The 19470-nt window shown below is 44.3% G+C and overlaps 1 protein-coding gene and 1 pseudogene across 1 annotated transcript in view; both read right to left on the bottom strand.

The window, feature by feature from the left end:
• The window catches only part of MSH4 (mutS homolog 4), a 95205-nt gene that overhangs the window by 30671 nt on the left and 45064 nt on the right, over positions 1-19470 (bottom strand). The window contains exons 9-11 of the mRNA XM_069102218.1: positions 19216-19290; positions 16270-16334; positions 3827-3996 (exon numbers count right to left, since the gene is read on the bottom strand). Of these exons, the coding sequence (XP_068958319.1) occupies positions 3827-3996; positions 16270-16334; positions 19216-19290 (310 nt within the window). The remainder of the gene's footprint in view (positions 1-3826; positions 3997-16269; positions 16335-19215; positions 19291-19470) is intronic.
• Positions 14147-14826, bottom strand: LOC138172449 (dynein light chain 2, cytoplasmic pseudogene; annotated as a pseudogene).

The raw sequence follows: 19470 nt of genomic DNA, 5'->3' as shown, positions 1-19470 counted from the left end.
CTCAGAACATTAACTTTACCCCTTCCCCCTACCTGCACTCTGCCTAGCTTCAAAGCATTAACTCTGCCCAGAAACAACTCATGGATTGTTTATCTCAGCCTTGGAACACTAACAAGCTATACCTATCAATCCTTCACCAAAGTATCTATAAACATGCCAGCTTAGGCAACTATTATCTCCCCCTTGCATAGTGTCTCGTTGCCCCCATGAATCCATCAATACCCCCTTTCTAGGTTAACTACTTAAGCAATTATTTCTCCCTAACCTTGGTTCCCAGACATCAATCCTGTCAAGCATGACACTGATGGGTGGCAGACTGGGCACTTCTCAGTCAGCCCTTGCCCGCTGGCTGACTTAAGTGACTTTTCAAGCCTAAAACCTCCAGGTAGCCCCCCTGTATCAGCAAGCACCCCATTGTCCCCAGGGTGTCTGCCAACACAGGTTCTTAGATCTGCTTTGTTAAAGGAAAGCAACGCATAATGGGTTAACAAGCTTACTTTAATCAGTCATATATGAATCGTTTACCTAGTTCAGGGGAAAAAGGTCAGCACCCCGAATTTCAGAATATACAGAGAGGATTATCAAGACAGAAACAGATCAAGTAGACAGATTTCCAAACTTTCCAACCATTACATCCATACCAAACAACATCCGGGTTTCAAAGCCAGGGGGCCCTGGACAACGGCTTGCCAGAGTTTCATCTGATCAAATCACAGAACACTTCTCAAAGTGAGCCCCAAAACAAAGCTACACATCAGGGCTTATATAGCCTTCTCCTGGCTCAGAGAATGTAACAACCTTATTGACCCACTGGCCAATCAAGAAGTATCTACTGAACAACAAGCCTCCCATCCCAGGCCCCAGGTTGCACTTTAGCCTAGGGGCAGGGAAGATCTTCAAATTTACACCCCCCTCACCCCGGGGGTTTTTCCTAGTGAATTATGGGTACTACAACTGCGCAGTTACATAAAGTATGCATGTCCCTTTAAACACCAGCCCCACCTTAACCCCTCCCTAATCCCACCCTCTTCTCTCCTGGTCAGCCTGACATCTAATGAATAGCCTGAACTCTTTAAAAGCTATGCCCGTGTCTTCTTTAAGCTTGCAGGTCCCCTAAGGATCCTTGCCCACTGTAAGGCGTATAATAAACTTTTTCAACTCTGACTCCAAGCTAGCCTGAGCTGAATGCTTTGCAGACTGAATCGCAGGTTCTGGTCTTAGATAAGCTCAGAGTTCCTGCTGAACCTATGGGGAGCCATCCCTCATCAATACAAGTGTCTCCAAGACAGGGCCAAAGGCGAATAACTAACTCGCTCCACTCCAAGTCACCCATCTTTGTCAAAAACCACGCCAGAACTGGCACGTTGCTTCCCTCCTTGCATTGGCATTTGCCAACTTCAATTCCACATGCTGAGGCATTCGATCTAAGGTGGAGGCAGGGAAAGCCAATGGCTTTTATAAAGTGACGGCCAGGAAGCTTCTTCAGTCCTGGAGCTGGTCATGCCTTTGCAGCTGCAGCGCTCCAAGGAGGGCCGTGCAACTCCAAGGAACATGGGTCACCAAGCTCTAGCTAAGGACATACTTAGAAACCACAGGTCAATGTCATCCATGTTTGACTCTATTTTCTCTATTATGTTAAATATTCCCCAATTACATTTTAGTCAGGTTCAGGACACGCTTGGGAACACTGTGGGCTTCAGAAGGTGCAGGCCCTGTGTTTGACACCTTTGCTTCAAAGAATCCTTTCAGGCAAAGGAGGCCTGGTTTTTCTCATTTCTGGGCTATAATTCTTAGGCTTCAACTTGCCTGTTACCTGGACTCTCCGGGCAAGATTAGCTCCCTGACAGTTCTAGCCTCTCTTACGGCTGTGGCAAGGACCTAAAGACTGGTTTGGCTGTCATAAGCACCAATTAACTAGTTAGACCAGCAAATCTGTGGGATATAATGAAACACTGAACAGGGGTGGGGAGCCTGCCACCTCAAAGCCATACGTGGCCCTCTAGGTCCTCAACATCTGTTCTGTGAAGTCTGGATTCAGTCGACCTAAAGGACCACACAGGGCCTCGAGGCCACAGCTTCCCCACCCCCAAGTGACTAGAACTTCAAGACATCAATGCAATGAAAACTTTTTTGGATGAACACAATTTAGTAACTAAAAAATTGCTGCCCTTTATTACCCATGCCAATGTTTTTATTTGGATGGCTATTATGTATATTAGTGACTGCTGAAATGAAGTCTGTGGGTGGTTCAGCTGTTGGTATTCTATAAAAATAATAAGAATAAACAACAGTATTTATATAATTCTCCAAGGTTTTCAAAAAACTTTTATTACAAATATTAACTCATTTGATCCTCAGAACAGCCTTGAAATGTAGGTGCTCCCACTGTCCTCATTTTACAGGCGAACAGCCTGAAGCAGGCAGAGGTAAAGTGACTTGCCCAGGGTCACAAAGCCAGTAAGTGGCTAGGGCCACATCTGAACTCAGGTGTTCCTGGCTCCAGGACCTGCACTCTCTCCAGTCTACCACTGAGCTGCCTAAAGTCTTTTTTTAAACATGACCTTTCAACTTCATATTGGTGATCCTATGAATCATAGCCTCATAGAACCATGGACTGAGAGCCAAAGGGGACCTCAGACGCCCATGAAGTCCCACTGCCCTCGTTTTCCAGATGAGGGAAATTGAATTTAACTGGTTACCCAGAACTGGAAATGAGGGGTAGGGAAGGAACTGAGGGGACCAGGACAGTGAGTGGTTCAGTTAATTGTGGGAATTGAATGAGCCGCCCCCCCCCCCCGGAAGCTGGACCTCTACCAGCTATTTAGAGACCCTTAACTAAGGACCTGGGTTATGCTGACCAGAAACCTGGTCAGATCCCAAGGTGGACGCGAGGAGTTTTCTCATAACTGTACATCACAAACAACATATATGTCATCTGAAAACTGGCCTGTGCTGTGTTTCCATGTTCCTTTTGTCGTTTCCAGACACTTGGGGGAGGGCGACACCTCTTCTTCTGTGTTCAGGGATTGTACCCATTCGCTCTCTCCCTCTAGATTTGGAAAGGCCCTGATCTTTCCTCCAATTAGAAATCAGATTACCTAATGTTACATTGTTTCCTTTTAACTAATTGGTCCTACTTGATCATTTTTGATGCATAAAAGTCTGTCTTCCCCTGAATCTAAGGTCCAGGCCTAAACGGGGCAAGTGCCAGGCATTGCTTAATAAATCAATAGCTCAGATCAGACTTTCATTTTCCTCAGTCATTTCATCGTTCACCTGCCACAGGGGGAGCCTCCCCAGTCCTGGAATCCACCCTGCAATAGCCATCAGATCTAAGGGCAGTGACTGGAGGTTCTGGGCTCTTGGTCAGGAACACCCCAACACTCAAGCCTGTAGGCCAAGGCTCATGCCTTGCGTGTTTCTGAGCAATGAACTGCCTGACTTTGGATCCTTTGAGCAAGTATGTTCCTTTTTGGTATCTCCCCACTCAGGATCACCTCACAGTGGCTGGTACATAGCTTTCATTCTACCAAAATTAACTGAAAAATTGAGAGCCCTTCTATACATACTTTGCAACTCATGAGTGTATTATGAAGATAAAAAGTGTGATACCTACTTAAGTATTATTTCTAAAAGTCAATGTACTGTATTATAAGAAATGAAATAAAATTTAACTTATTTATTTGGGCAGGTAAAAATTAAATTTAACATATTCTTGGTCATTCTTCACTAGCAAGTAAGTGTAATGCATCTTGGTAACTTTTTTTAGTTTTATAAAACAAAGAAAAAACTTTATGAATGCCTGTCTTTATAAACAATCAAATACCTGCTATGTCGTCTACGATTTCGGTGTATGTTCTTCTAGCGATATCAAGAAATTCATTTATGTTTGACTTCACTGCATAGCATTTCTGAGTCCTCATGTTCAGACAGCCTTTCAAGTATCTTGCATCATCATTAATGACTGTTTTAATTTTTTCAAGTATAGTTCCAAACCTTAAAAAAGTATTTTGTAAGTAAGAAATAAAAATATGTACTTTTAAGTCTCCTAAGTAGACTAATAGCAAATGGCAAGCAATACAAAACATTTTACTAGAGATCATAAAGGAAAAAGTTTCTTTGAAATACATGTTGAGCAAAAATTTAACATGACAAGTTATAGCTGTGAATGTGCCAACATTAGGCTTTTTAACCAGTTACATGTAATGAAATCTTAATATCCTGAGAACTTATAATTCCACTGTGGGAATTCTCTCCCTCAATGTAAATCCCAATTTGTCTATGATTTAGCTCCTGGAGTCGACTGAGTCTCAGAGAAGTCAGACGACTTCAAACAGTAGCAAAGCTGGAAGCAAAAGGGGATCTGAGCCCAGGTCTCCCTGATACCATGCTTCCTCTCCATGGGTAATACCACAGGAGCTTACTGCAAATATTGGAAGGGCCATCACGTGGAAGACAGACAAGACCTGTTCTGTCTGATCCCTCAGCACAGAACTGGGATTAAGGAAGGAATCTGTAAAGAGATCAAATGAGGCTTTCTGTCAGGAAAATTTCCTAACAAATGGAGCTTCCAAAGGCAACACAAGTCCCCTCAAGAGGCAGAGGGTCCCTCCTTCCCGAAGATCAGTAAGCAGAGGCAAGAACCGCTTGCTGGGTATGGGACAGTAAGGATCTCTTTGAGATGTAGTTTGTACCAGACAGTTAGGACCTGGCATTGCTGACCACTCTCAGATTCTACATTTCTTTAAATTATTTCATAAAAATCTGACAGAAAGGTGAAAGCAGGCAAAGGAGTGGTTAGTTATTGATATTTCCTTAGTCGCTGCTGTCATTTTGCCCAAGCTTTTGTCTTCTGTCCTTATTCAGGTCCCTTAAGAATCAGCTATTTAATGCCCTCCAGGGTGGCCCTCCTCCATACACACGAGCTCAAGGCCAGCTGCTCTCTCCCGGTCTTTTCTTCAATATGATACCTACCTCCTCGCGCAGGAGGAGAGGGACTGTGATGGGTGGCTCCACTGCCGTGAAAGGAGTCGAGCATCTTTTTATCTCTTGTTCTTTGGATTTCATCTTTAAGTGATCTTGGGATGGTTTGCATATCAACAAGCTTTCTATAAACTCTGCTGTCTTTCTACAGCTTCTCCCTCTTCTATGAGACAGTTTGATTTAATATCACCCACTATGACATTTCTCAAGTTTGACATACAAGTACATACTCTGTGCCGCCCTTGGCTGGCCTCTTCCTCCTATGGGTGGGTCAAGGCAGTTTCTACACCATTTTTGTGTCATCGTGGTAACTGATCAACATCGATCGATTAAACTTCCATAGGAAATTGTAATAGTTGGTGTAGTTATCAATTCTCTTATGCACTTCACTAGGTGGTGCAATGGACAGAGCATGGAGACAAGTCATGTCTGGGCAAGGCCGCTCCAGCTTCCTCAGCTGTAAAATGGGGATTATGTGAGACCACATTTGTCAGGAATGCCGAAAGCCTTAAACTGCTATGTTACTGCTAGTTATTGCCGCTGCGCTGCTGTTGTCAGGCAGTCCCTCACTCCTCATCTCCACGTCCTGGTTTGCTGATGACATGACAGTTTATTCAGAAAACCCCAGCTAATCAGCAAATAAACTAATGCATATCACAGCAGAAAGAACATCCAGAAGGAAGACATTTCTATGATTTCCTGGCTGTTCCTCACACAAGACACTCCACCTCCTGACAATGTGCATTCTCCCTGCTGTGTCCCAAACCTGCAATTCTCTCGCTCCTCATCTCCACCTTCTGGCCTTCCCTCTGCTGCTGAGTACTCATTAATCTGACACAGATCTCCTTCATATGTGACAGCTGACACGTCTCCCCCATCAGACTGTGAGCTTCTGGAGGGTGCGGGCTGGGGTCTGGGGGAGGGCTTCCTTTTTCAGTGTCCCGATGCTCAGCAATGCCTGCACATCGTGGGTCATTGATAAATGCACCCTGACTGACTGTGAGGCACATCTTTTTATTTTTACTCTTCTGTTGTTCAGCTGTTTCAGTTTCACTCATGTCTGACTCTTTGTCACCTCATTTGGAGTTTTCATGGCAAAGACACTGGAGTGGCTGGCCATTGCCTTGTCTAGTTCATTTACGGATGAGAAACGGCAGCAAACAGGGTGAAGTGACTTGCCCAGGGTCACACAGCTAGTACGTGTCTGAGACCGGATTTGAATTCAGGAAGATGAGCCTTCCTGACTTCTGGCCCAGCTCTCTGTGCATTGTGGTGCCATCTCGTGGCCATATTTAGTCCATAAGTCTTTGAACCATCTTATTCCTAAGCCACATCGTAAGAAGAATTTTTCAACACACTCCCCTAACTTTAAAGGAACTAACTACCAAATTAAGTGTTGGTTTAATGTGAAGAGTGCCACAGAAGTTGGGAATTAGGAGGGACTTTAGCAGCCCTCTGTTCCAAACCATATACAAAAGGAAATCCTACCAGTACACAGAGGAAAAGTGGTCATCCAGCCTCTGACAGAACATATCTAGTGAAAGGGAACTTACTATCTTCACAATCCATTCACTCATGGATAGTCCTAATTTAGAGAAGTTTTTCATGACATCAAGCCTAAAGTTGTCTTTTAGAAATTTCAAATTAATCAACAAGCATTTATTCAATATGTAATCTGTGTTGCATGTTGTGCTAAGTGCAGGAAATACAAAACAAACACACAAACAAAAAAAAAAACAAAAAACAGACCCTGCCCTCAAGAAGCTTGTATTCTAACAGAGGAGAAAACATATGTCAAGTGTGTATGTATCATATATATATATGTATGTATGTATATATATGTGTGTGTGTATGTGTGTGTATATATATACACACACACATATATGCATCTCCTGAGTAAGATACCAAGTAGCTACAAAAAGCAACAGCAGATGAAACAATGAAAAGTTCACACAAGATAAAAGTCCAACAAACTTGCCAATGGTCTCAGATGTCTATAAACAAATAATCAAAGTCTAGGCAACTGAAGAACTAAAGGCTTAATGGAAAGAGACAAATGTGCCTTCCTAAGTATCAGTGAGATGTGGTAGGATAAAAGCCATGACTAGACCACAGCTCTAAATAAGAGTGCTTTACTCAAAAGAACCAGAGAAGATCAAGAGGGCAGGAGGCCAGGGAAGGGATAAGCAGCATTGTATAGCCACAGGATATATTCATTTGAGGGAATCCAAAATTCAGAGAAGGGAAGAATGACAGAGAGTGCTTGAGTAAAGATCAATGAAGGGAGAAACAGAAGTTACTTTGCCCCTGGAGTAAACCAAAGACCGAGATGATGATTTGGGAAAACAGAACACAAAGTGGCCCAGAAGCCTGATACAAAGCTCCTGGGTGGGGATGGCTCTGAAGGCATCTGTTGGAACACTGCCCAAAACAGCACAGATATTAGCTGGAGTGCGGAAAAAGCCAGGTCAAAGAATGGATTAGAACACTGCTGGGGAGAAGGAAGAGCTGCTCAAGTCTTATTAATTTTGAATCTGTTTTCTCTGCAAAGAATGATCTTTGCCCTGGAAATGACAGAAGAAAAAATGGCAAACAGGAAGGTGACATCCGGATAAGGAAGGGGATATTCAGAAAGTATCTGTTCTTGATAAATTCAAGCCGGGGCAGCGAGGTGGTACATTGAATAAAGCACTGGCCCTGGAGTCAGGAGGACCTGAGTTCAAATCCGGCCTCAAACACACTTTGGGCAAGTCACTTAACCCCAACTGCCCTGCCTTCCCCTCTCCAAAAAAAAAAGGACCAAAAAAATAAAAGAGACAAATTCAAGTTACCTGATGCAGATGAACTTCATCCTTTGGCACTGAAAAAAGCCTCTGTCGATGCTGCTTGAAGATCGTGAAGAATGACAGGGGATAGTGCAACAAGTCTAGGAAAAGGTGCATGTTGTTCAAAGAAAAGGGAAGAGAACAGAGACTGTCAGCTAAGAGCTAGAGAGCTTGCCTTCAAGCTCCTAGGAAAGCCACTGGGGAAATGGCCGCGGAGCATCGACCTGGACTGCTCTGCTAAGAGCTAGGAGGCTCTGCACAGAGCAGCCCATGCCAGGCCAACCTCATTGCCTCTTCTGAAGGGATCACTCAATGAGTAGATGACAGGAATGCTGTGGTCCCAAGTCACCTTGATTTTAGTAAAGCACTGGATAAAGTATCTCATCCCTTTCTCGTAGAGAAGACAGAAAGATGTGGAGCAGAAGACAATCCAATCCGATGGACTGGGAGCTGGCTGGATGGCCAAACTCAAAGGGCAGCTATTGTTAATATCAATGTCAAAGGCCAACATGGAAGGAAGTTCCCAGTGAGGTGCCCCAGGAAGCTGTGCTTGGCCATGTGCTGTTTAACATTTTATTATTAATCATTTGAAGAAAGTCAAGTTTGGAGTCTTCCTGCAGAGATGACTGCGCCATGGGAAGGCAAGCCAAATGGTTCCCACATACGGATCAGCACATTGGCGACGCTTGGGACTGCCACAGTGCACAGAGCATTGGGTCTGGAATCAGGGAGACCTGAGTTCCAATACAGTCTCAGATACATACTAGCTTGTGTGACCCTGGGCAAGTCACTTCACCGCTATTTGCCTCCATTTTCTCATCTGAAAAATGAGGCTCATAATAGTACCTACCTCCCAAGGTTGTTGTGAGGATCAAATGAAATAATGTACGTAGAAAACATGTGGCACGAGCCCTAACACATAGTATGACCCACAGGCATACTTGTTTCTTTCTCCTTCTTGCACCAGACCAAGTAACAACCAAGAAATACGAGGAACAAGCCAAGATCACACAAGACCTCACAGTTTCTACTAAAAATGAGAGGAAATTTAGAATACAACATTCCAAAAGACAGACCACATAGGCTTCTAAAAATATATCTAAATACATCTAAAAATAGCCCTGTAAAGCTGAGTTTGGCCCTATAGGGTGAAAACAGACCTTTCATAAATTTACCCTCTAGGTTTTGCTGGACTCTCGTTTGCCTTTTTAAATTCCTCTTCAGCCATACTTAGCTGCTCCTTGTCAAACAACTACAGCTGAAGAGGAATTTAAAAATACCTAGAGGGTCAATGTATTTAAGTAACTGGAAGAGCTGTATGATGATGGAGTGCTAACATCTTAAAAAGAGAAGAAACGGGCACCTCTTCAAAACCTTAATGTACTCAAAGGGTAGTAAGTGAATTCAACAGAAAAACAGAGCTACTAGAAGTGAACTGGTTCTGTTTCTGAGAACTTTGAGAAAGAAGAGAGAAGGGAGGGTAAGGGAAGGAATATATTAGTAAACAAGGGAATAAAAAGGGAACAGGACTTGCTGTTTCTCTTAACTGGGATGCCTGAAAAGTATACTCAGACATGGGAAAAGAGGTGGGCATCAAATCAAGCGCATTCTTACTTGAAACATGCAAAAGAGCGTTAAAGTCATACAGAGTTTGGTGTAGAAGTGCATCAAACTCAACAGAAAAGTAAGCAGATCTTGGAAAGGGCTAGCGGCATTAAGAGAAAGAAAATATCAGGTGGGGAACAGTCACAAATAAAACAAATTTTCTGGTCTTAACAAGGGAGTTAAAAAGGGCTAAAAAGGAAAAGACCTAGAATCTAGGTAATGGTGACTTAGATGGCCTCAAGACAACCGGGTGAACAAACTGCGGTATGTTAATGTAACAGAATATTATTGTATCATGAGAAATTACCTCAGAGTATCTTGTGTAGTATGTAACGACTATATGAAGTGAGAACCAGGAAAACACCTTACACAAGGACAACAACATTGTAAAGAAAAACCTCTCTGAAAGACCCGATGCGTCACACTGCAGTGACCGACTTTGTCCCCAGGAGACCTACGATGAAGCATGTTACCCACCTCTGAGTCCAGAAGTGACGGTCACAAGGCTCAAGAACAGGCGGATGACCACCAAGCAGCTGTGGGCAGACACTAGGCAGATACATGGGGCTTGACTACACTTACTTGTCACGAGGAATTGTTCCCTTTATTTCCTTGCTTAACTGGAAACGGCAGTCAGCAGGGAAGAGGGGCCATAGATAGCGATGAACAAAAGAAGACGGCCATGTGAGGCTTTTTAAAATGAACAGAAGGTCCGATGGAAGCACAGACAAGTAGAGGAGTTCTGAACTTTTTAAGATTCTTTTTTTTAAAATCTGGAGAATCAGAGTTTCACGAAAGATCCTTTTTCTGCTCCCCGGATTTTTAGATCACACCAAGCTGAGAGAAACAGCAAACACAGCAGCAGTTAACAGAGAAGGAACCAAAGCTATCTCAACAGGTAAGAGCACTGAGCCAAATGTAAGATGAGATTTAATAAAGATAAATCTGAAGTCTTACACTTGGGTACGAAAGAAAAATCAATTTCACAAGGGCAAAATAGGCTGAAATTCTAAAAAGCAGAAAGATGTGGAGGTTTCAAGGGACTGCAAGCTTACTATGAATTAGCAGTGTGATGGAGCAGACAAGAAAATTAATGCAGTCTTAGGTTTCAGTATGAGGAGCGCATCTTCTAGGAGCAGAGAAGCAGCAGCCCACCTTTTCCCCTTCCCCTGGTCATGCCACCCCTAGATGTGTCATCTCCCCCTATTAGAACAGAAGTTCCTCAAGGGCAGGGAGGGCGTCTTTTAAAATCTTCCTATCTCCAGCAGAGCATTAGGCACTTAATAAGCCTTTCTCATTCATTCAAACATGTGGGTGTTAGATTACACAACTTTCCAACTGTCAGATTCTGGGATTCTGGGAAGCGTGTACCTTCTCTAGAGTATTTCACCAGTCTGTCCCCCCTCCCTCAGCCTTGGTGCCTTATGTTCTATCACTGCCTATGTCAAACATCAAATTAACAAGCCCTTATTAAGTGGCTGCCATGTGCCTGGCATGATACGTTTGTATATGTATAATTAAAGACACAGACATATTTGAAGGAATAATGAAATATTAAAGATCTTCCCTGTACACTTGTAGGCTATGTGACTACATACGTTGTCCTTTCTCCCTGGACCAGGGGCTGCACCCCAGGACTAAAACGTCACCTTAGACCTGGCCGATTCCTCTTCCTAGAAGAGCTGGTCGCCCTTATCAGAATATACAGAATCGATCCCATGTCCTTCTGCCTTATCAATCACAGATATCGCCCCTTTGAACTCTGGCCTCGTCCACAGCCACCACACATCTTGTGCTGAGTCACCGTACGGCCCTGGCGCTGACCCAATCAGGCGCTGGGTCATGCCGCGCCAATTTTTCCTCTGTTTGAAGCTGGATATATTCTGGGAAAACTGGCATCTTCTTCGAGGTCTGACTCGTGGGAAGGACTCTGTGCTTAGAGTGTTCCCAGCCAGAACTCTGGAAGCTGAAATCAAGAGGCCCCCAGGATGTGAAGCCAGATGTCAGTGCTTCCCCAGTTTGGTGATGCGTGGAGATACTCCTATTACTCTGTTAAGCTTAACCTTACATTTCTCTATTTCTTTAATACTGCTTTATATTGTCCTGATGTGCAGAATAAATGCTGTGCTGGTTCTAGTTTGGTGTGGAAAGTTTTCTTCACATTGTGCAATCTGAGCCTAACAAAAATGCTTCAAGCAGCTGTGTAATCTCCTTCACAATGCAATCCTCACACATATGCGCGCATGCGCATGCAGACACATTCTCACCTGTATTGTTTTTCCCATTATAATGGCAGCTCTTTGAGGACAAAGACCATTTTTGCTTTGTCTTTATATCCTTAGTACTTAGCACAGCCTGCCATGTTAAGTGTTTATTGTTCTATTATAAATTATTATGAAATTGTCATTATAAATAACAACAGTAATAACAGCTAGCATTCCTATAACACTTTAAGGTTTGTTTAGTGATTTACAAGTGTTATTTCACTGAATCCTCACCACAACCCTGGGAGGTAGGTGCTATCATGATATGTATTTTACAGATGAGGAAACTGAGGCAAACAGGTAAAATGACTTGCCCGGGGTGGCAAAGTTACTAAGTGTCTGAGGCTGGATTTGAACTCGGGTCTTCCTGACTCCAGGTCCAGCCCTCCATGTCATCCAGATGCCTCTGAGTGTTTAATAAATACTTGCTAATCAATAAGGCTAATTGGGTTACAATATGGAGTCCCCAAAGAAGAGGAATGTGCGATAAGCCTGGGAAGACAGACTAGAGCCAAAAGACCTAGAGGTCACAGTCCCCAGCTTTCTGATAAAAGCCTGTGCTTTGAGCAGATCAGTGCGAGAGCTCTGAGAGGGATGGATGGGCAAGGGGAAAGAAAGTAATGAGTACAGTCTTGTCAGAGACCAAGCAGTGGCGGCACAAAGGCCCTGGCGAGGGGAGGGAGGGAGGAGGCTCTTACACCTCGACAGTGGGCTCATCACCATTTCAGTCTTTTTTTTTTTTTTGAAGTACATCAATCAACTTTTAATGTCCAAGAGAGGAATGGAGGCAGAGCAAGGGGGATGAGGAAGGGGGGCAGCCACCCCTGCTCCAAGAGAATAAAGACAAAAAAGAGATGAACACAAACCAGACACTTTCAATTGGCCTTACAAGTCAAGGGGAAGTCAAGGTGGTAGGGGAGAGGGAGACAACACAAACTCAAACATTTAAAAAAAAATCTAATATCCAAGCAATTTATCACAGACAGCACATCCTTCACTGCCCAGTTTATGATACAAAGAACATCCTATCACTGCCCCACCCCACCCACCCCACCAACACAGGTTTCCTCTAGCATTGTAAAAAAAAGGTGGAAAGCACAGAAGACTTGGGGGAAGGATAGCCCATTCTGCCAGGACTTAAGCTTGAAAAAAGGAGCTTCATTCATCCCTAATTCCCTGACATCTACCTCACCCCCACGACAGTATTTTGGACAAGACACAGGAAAATCAGCAGTTCAAGGCATTAGCTTTCCCACTCACCTCAATTTCACTCTCGTTAAGCCTCTACAATCCCTTAAATTGAAGCCCTCTCTCCCCTCCCATTAGGGTTCCCCTGCTTGCTTCATGTCTTTCTGTCCCCTTCATCTATGCTGCAAGTTGAGTTCCCATAGGAGCTCCCCCAAAATCACTTAACAAATCCACCAAAGCCACCAGCTCTGCTCCCCCAGCCTGGAAACACTGTCATGCACTCTACTAGAGGTTTCATGTTTCAACAAGTCACACCTTCTCTAGCCTACAACTGAGAACCAGCTCCAAAGATGACAGAGGCCAAGACTTCTCTAGTCATACAACTGCTCCTGGGCATCCTTTTGTCAAGTCTCCGCCAGAGACCAACAGCCTCTCCTGCACTAGGTAGTTGAAGAGCTAAAGTGATACTGTGCCCAGATCACTCAGCTGCCCCACAATCATCTTTACCTGTGCCCCTCTACACAGGCACACATACATACACATTCTGTCTCTCTCAAAGACTCCTCAAATATAGAAAGGAGGAAGGTTCAGACCCAAAGTCATTGGAAATTCCCTGGCCATCAGCTAACAGGGAGGCTAACCTAAGGGACTCTTCCAAGTGGAGAAAGAGTTCATGAGTTAAACGTGGCCAGGTTGGGGATATGGAATGAGAGAAAATGGAATAATCTTGCCCCTAGCATCCTCACAATCTGAGCACCAACAGGAAAAAAAATAGCCTAATGCACCAAATCCACAAAGACACACACACACATACACACCTCTTAGACACTCCCTTAAGCACTAATGAAGACAGCAAGACAAGTCTCTGCCCCCTACCCCCACCCCACAACAAATAGTTTCCAGTGTCTCTCTAGAGGATTCTCACCCCCTGCCCAACTCATAATCCAAAAACATTTGGATTCACATTATGGGGAAACAAATCTGTCCTTTACTTGAGCCCTCCCCCCCCCATCCCAACCCAAATACATTACCCCATCCCCCTAGCTTTCCTCAAGCCTTCCAAAGAAGGCATCCATCACTGGGAAGAATTAAGTTGAGCACTCCAAAATCCTGGGGGGGGGGGTTTGCTTCTCCTTTTAAGCTTTTTTTAGGGGGATGGGTGAATTTTTTGAGAGATATTTCCTAGTGCAATACAACCAAAGGGGGAGGGGGTATATCTTTTTTTTTTTTTTAAATTAAACAACAGAAAGCAGCCTTCTTCCCCAGGCAACTAAACAGAAGTTGTTTTTTGTTTCTACTGCAACATATACACATGAAGTCGAGTATACAATCCATGCAGTAGCACAGCCATTGGAGAGGAAATCCTGATGCCAGCCTTCAGTGCATATAACAGTCCCAGCTCCGCCCGCCACCGCCGCGCCACCTAGCCGGACTTGAAGAGGAGGATTGCAGCTCGACCCAAGTGAAAATAGATGGAGTGCTTTGTCTCATCGGCCCACAATACAATGCCACGGGGGGTTATGTTTCTTGCCGAATTCCTTCTGGATCTAGGCAGCGATGTCTTTCTCTGTGTTGCACAGTCAAGCGCATCCTGCTGCATGTCCTCAGACATGTCCGCGTTCTTGATCACTGCTTTCCGGCCAGACATGGCGGCACTTCACGGTGACAAGCCCTCGAATGCAGCTCCCTCGAGGGGGTAGAACTCTAAGGTGGTTGGCGAGGGAGACGATGCGGGGGAGGGGGTGGGGGCGGTGTCCCCTTTGTTGCTCCGGCCCAGTGCGGCCCCGTGCGCGCAGTCCTTACTTCCTAGCTTGCTCCTTTCTCTCCCGGTGGGCAGGTTGCTCCCACGCGAGCACAACCTCCCTCAGCTCAGCTCGGCTCTGCGGCTGGAAATAGAGGCCCGCCCCTGCCCCCCGCGCCGTCGCCGGGCCTCCCCACTGGCTGCGCCAGGCCGGCAGGGCCCCGCACTGCGGGCTTCTCCCCGTGCGCTCTCGCCGCACATCCTCCCGATTTCAGGCTTACGGGAGTCGCTTCCCTCCTCAGCCTGGTTTTCTTGAATATTTTGTAGAATTTCTCTACCTCTTCTTCCTCAGCTAGGGTGCTGACATATGAGCTTCGGTTATTTTCATCATGCTCTTTTGGCAAACATTTATTGTCAAGATGGGATGAGTGTCTCCCGAAATGATATTTCTTTTAGTCCTTGGACACATAAAACCAACTCAGCCACGTCCTTTATTTGCCTCTACGAGGACAGCCTGTGAGGCACTCTTCCACTGGGCATCTTTTATGCTGGGAGCGTCAGCACTGATACAACTCAGTCACCAGGTAAGCACCTCAGCCGTGTAAGTACTTAATGAATGCCTGCAGACCAGATGACTGACTCACAGAACCAACACATACAACTTCATAGACGTTTTACAAGAGTCGTCCTTGTGCCCCTTGATCCCTTCTCCACCGTCACTAGACAAGGTCAAAAACGTGCACAGAGAGTTTTCTCTGTGTGTCATCGGGCTTTCTCCCTAGGACGATATTCAGAGCCTTGGATGACCCAGTTCTGCTTCCACGCCATCAGGAAACCCATATCTGACTTTATGGAAGGGGTCAAATGTAAAGTCGCATAATAAAAAGTCAAAAATTACTTGCACAAATTCAAGATAGGGTGGCATTGTGGTTTAGTGTACTATAGGCTCACCGAGAGACAAAAGCGAAATGGAGATACCAAAGATGCATCAACAGAAGCAGTGTCTAGAACAAGGGGCTAATAATTACCCACCTGGCACCCTGGCCTGTTCAGAGAGCTTTCGCTAGGAATCTGGCTGCTAACAGGAGAAGGCAGATGAAGGGTAAGCTGGAGCGTGTCTGCAGAGGGTGCCACATTTTTGGAAGTTCAATGTTCTCACTGACTCAATGCCATAGCATTCCAGGGGGATACTGAGGGGCCCTCAAAATCATACCAGACTAGGAGGAGTTGGAATTCCTGGACAATTCTTTGGGGAAACATGAGTAACGTCTTTAGATATATGAACAGCTGGCATGTGGAGGAGGAATTATATACATTCTGTTAGTTCATAAGACAGAACTTCGTCAGATTTTATGAAGAAGTCTGAAGCTTCTGCAACCTAAAAAGAGGCTTTTCAGACAGTGCGTAGATTCAATTTTCCACAAAATCTATATTTCCTCTCAGCACAAACAAGCAATGGATCCATTTGCCCAGTGACTCCATTTGCAAATCAAAATGTAAACCACTATTTTAAATTGAATGAACATTTTAAAAGAAATGTTCAACCAAACATAGAGAAATTACATCATAAGGTCTAATTAACTATCCTTACCTTCAAAGCTAGCAAAAGAAATGAGAGAGAAAAAAAACAGATGTTCACTGAGTAGAGAGGTTGAAACAATACCTGTTGTCTTCCAAGGAACTGTAATAAGCCTTCAATAAAGGTGTGTTACACTTCTTTAGCACTGCCTATGAAATGAAAATTCTAAGGTTATAATTCATAAATATTAATTCCTCCAATGTAATAAAGAAAGATCTGTCATGATCTTAACATATACCCAATTCTTCCTCCACATTTTTGGTCACCAAAGCAAAGCTTCAAATGATTACTTGGCAATTATTTCCTAGGGTCCTGTGCTTACTTAATTTAACGAAATGCCTGGCATCATAGATAATAAAAATCTGGGCTGTAGTTTAGAGGTCAAAGTGCAATCGTATATATATAAACTGAAACAATGCCTTCATGCAAAAACAAGGGTTATTTTGTTAATTTGTTTTTAATTTAGGCAAACTTTGTAACATTCACAGAAGAAGGTGGAAAGAAAAGAAACATCTGTCTTGAGCCTTTTGTGAATATTCTTCTCTGGATTCAGTGGCAACTCTTTTAAAAATCTTTAGAGATTTAGTCTGCCAAAGCTGTCACTAATGCTGTCCACATCAGAAGGCTTTCCACGACTTCCTACAGAAAGAACCCAAGCTGAGTCCTGACTGACCAAACATCATGCTGCCCCAGGTTCTCCGATCTGATGCCAAAGCATGTGTTTCTACCCCATGTGTGGATTCTGACCCTGAACAAGGCAAGTTGGCCCAGTGAAAGGGGAGGGGGCATTCAGGCCTGACAGCTACTCGGTATTTTACTTTCTTTATGCTGTTTCAAAGACTTTAACACGATGGGGATGTAGTCTAAGAGGAAACAACAGCTTTGCATTCAGAGGATCTGGGTTCAAATTATGGCTGTGCCATATATTACTCAATCTGACCGTGGGAAAATCAGTTCCCTCTCCGGGCCCCAGGTTCCACTTAAAAGGAGTGCCCCTTCCTCATCTATAAAATGAGTAGATAGGTTAAATTTTCTCTGGGGCCTTTTCCAATTCTAAATCTCTTATTAATAACATGCCACCATCTCTACCCACAGAAAACCTCCCTTTGTCTTCCAAGAAGCTTTCCCTGACCCACTTAGTCACAGGGCACCTTTCTTTTTGCGTCTTTTTGCCACCCTGACATTCCTATCAGATTCTGTTCGGCTACTTATTTTTTCTATTGTTTTTGGTTCAGATTCGTGATTTCAGTGGTCTATAGAACTCTATGAGCAGAAACTCCTTTTAATGATGGATGAGGGAACCTCATATACGAGCAACAAAGTCTTCACTTGGAGGTCTGCTCTGTGGAGTGATCCGCTCACGGTCACACCCTGGCACGTTCAGAGGGAAGATCTGAAGCTGAGTCCCGTGGAGGCTGAGGGCAGTTGGCCCTCTGCTTTCTGCTGTCCCCACCCCCTGTCTGAGTGGCCTCTTTGCTAGCCCAGGAAGATCTCTGGACCAACCGTTCACCGATTCATGCTTTTAAATGCACAAAACAATACACATAAGAACGCAAAGGAAGCCAATGACATTTAAATAGTCATTAATTCTATTGAAACCAAATGTGTTTGAAATGATAAAACCAATTCTAAACGAAATTACCAAAATAGTTTTTAAAGCAAGTTCTCAGGCTTCAGGTAATGGCCCCTACTGGACACAAGTTCTTTTGGCCATCTCACTAGCTCCCCCCGATTTAATGATCACATCCACACCGATGCTTCCTAAACCTTCATCCCGAGCCTTCATCTCTCCCCTGAGCTCACAGCACTCACAGCCCTCTGGACACCTCAACCGGATGTCTGTTGGCAAGTAAAACTCATCACATCCAAAGCAGAACTCATTCTTCCCCCCTTTTCCCATATTTCCCAGTTCCACAGGTAACGGAGTCCTTGGTAACAGCCTTCAATTCCCACCTGACTTGCCCACTGACAAAGTCCCTCTGCCTTCACGCCATCTCCACTCACGATCATGGATGCCAGTTCAGGCCGTCACCACCTGTATTCCTGCCTGGTGTTTTCTAGCTGGTCTCTCCCCAGTGAGTACCAGTTAACTCCCTAGTAAGAGCTAAGCATCTCTACAGAACTTACTACATGCCAAGTGCTGCACTGCAATCACCATTTCAGCCCTAGAAGGGAAGGGAGTTGCTGTTACCACTCATTTACAGATGAGGAAACCAAGACAAACAGAGGACGAGTGACTTGCCCAGGGTCACCCAGGGGTTCCATACAAAGCCTCTGTTTCACATTTCAAGCTCTTCATAACCTGTCCCCTTCCTACCATCTCCCACCTCCATGCCTTTGTCCTGTCTGGCTCCCACACCTGGGATATTCTGCCCCATCACCTCCATGTCTTCATTCTCCCTGTGTCCTTCAAGGCCTTTCTGGGTGAATGCCTTCTTTCAGATCATTTTCCATTGACCCTGTCTATAGCTTCCATCTACCTGTTTATTGTGAGCTGTGCGCTCCTTGGAACCTGTCTTCGCACCAGCTGCACTTAGCACAGACACTACTGGTACATGGTAAACAATCAATAAATGCTCATTGACTGACTTAATGCACGTGTTGCTCTGTGTTGCAGCCACGTGGGAAGGGATTTTTACTCCCCTCTAACAGCAAAAGGTCCTCGAGAGCTGGGGACTGAATTTTGGACTTGGACATCCACCAACCTCTAGCACAGTGCACAACACAGGTGCTTAAGATACGCTCTCTGAAGGAAGGAAGGAAGGCACTAAATGGGGGAACCTTTCTAGAGTTTCCTTCCACTTCCTTCCTGTTAGTTCTTGTCTATTTGTTTTCTGGAAAGGAAGCAAAAAGGAAATGCTCAGGCTCTCATTCCTACCACTCTCTATTAGCCTTGATTTCAGTCCAACATACAAGCAAATACCACACCATTAAGTCATCCAGCCCCACGTAAATGTCTTAGACCTGTGGAATGGGAAGAATGACCTCAGAAAACCATACTAAAATATATTTAGGGTCTTTGAAGATTACCTTTAAAGGATCCACAAGTTCTAGAGTGTGCTTTAGGTAAATTAAATTTGTTATCTTTGATTCAGCTGCTTTAACCTATTGGAGAAAAACACAAATACAGTTGGTTCAATAGTATTTAACAAGGAAGCATTTTTGCTCACCAATATGATGTTATAATATCATATTTATAAAATAGTATAAATATCATAAATTTTTCAAAAATCATTGAGAGTCACTCTAGAGAAGGTCCCCAGATCAGTGTTGTGAGAAGCTACG

This window comes from Petaurus breviceps, unplaced genomic scaffold (genome assembly GCF_028583685.1).
Source record: "Petaurus breviceps papuanus isolate PSGF00001 unplaced genomic scaffold, PetGlider_PUasm1.0 545, whole genome shotgun sequence".
NCBI classification, from domain to species: domain Eukaryota; kingdom Metazoa; phylum Chordata; class Mammalia; order Diprotodontia; family Petauridae; genus Petaurus; species Petaurus breviceps.
The sequence above is the reverse complement of the archived record's forward strand: the minus strand, read 5'-3'. Positions and strand labels throughout refer to the sequence as shown.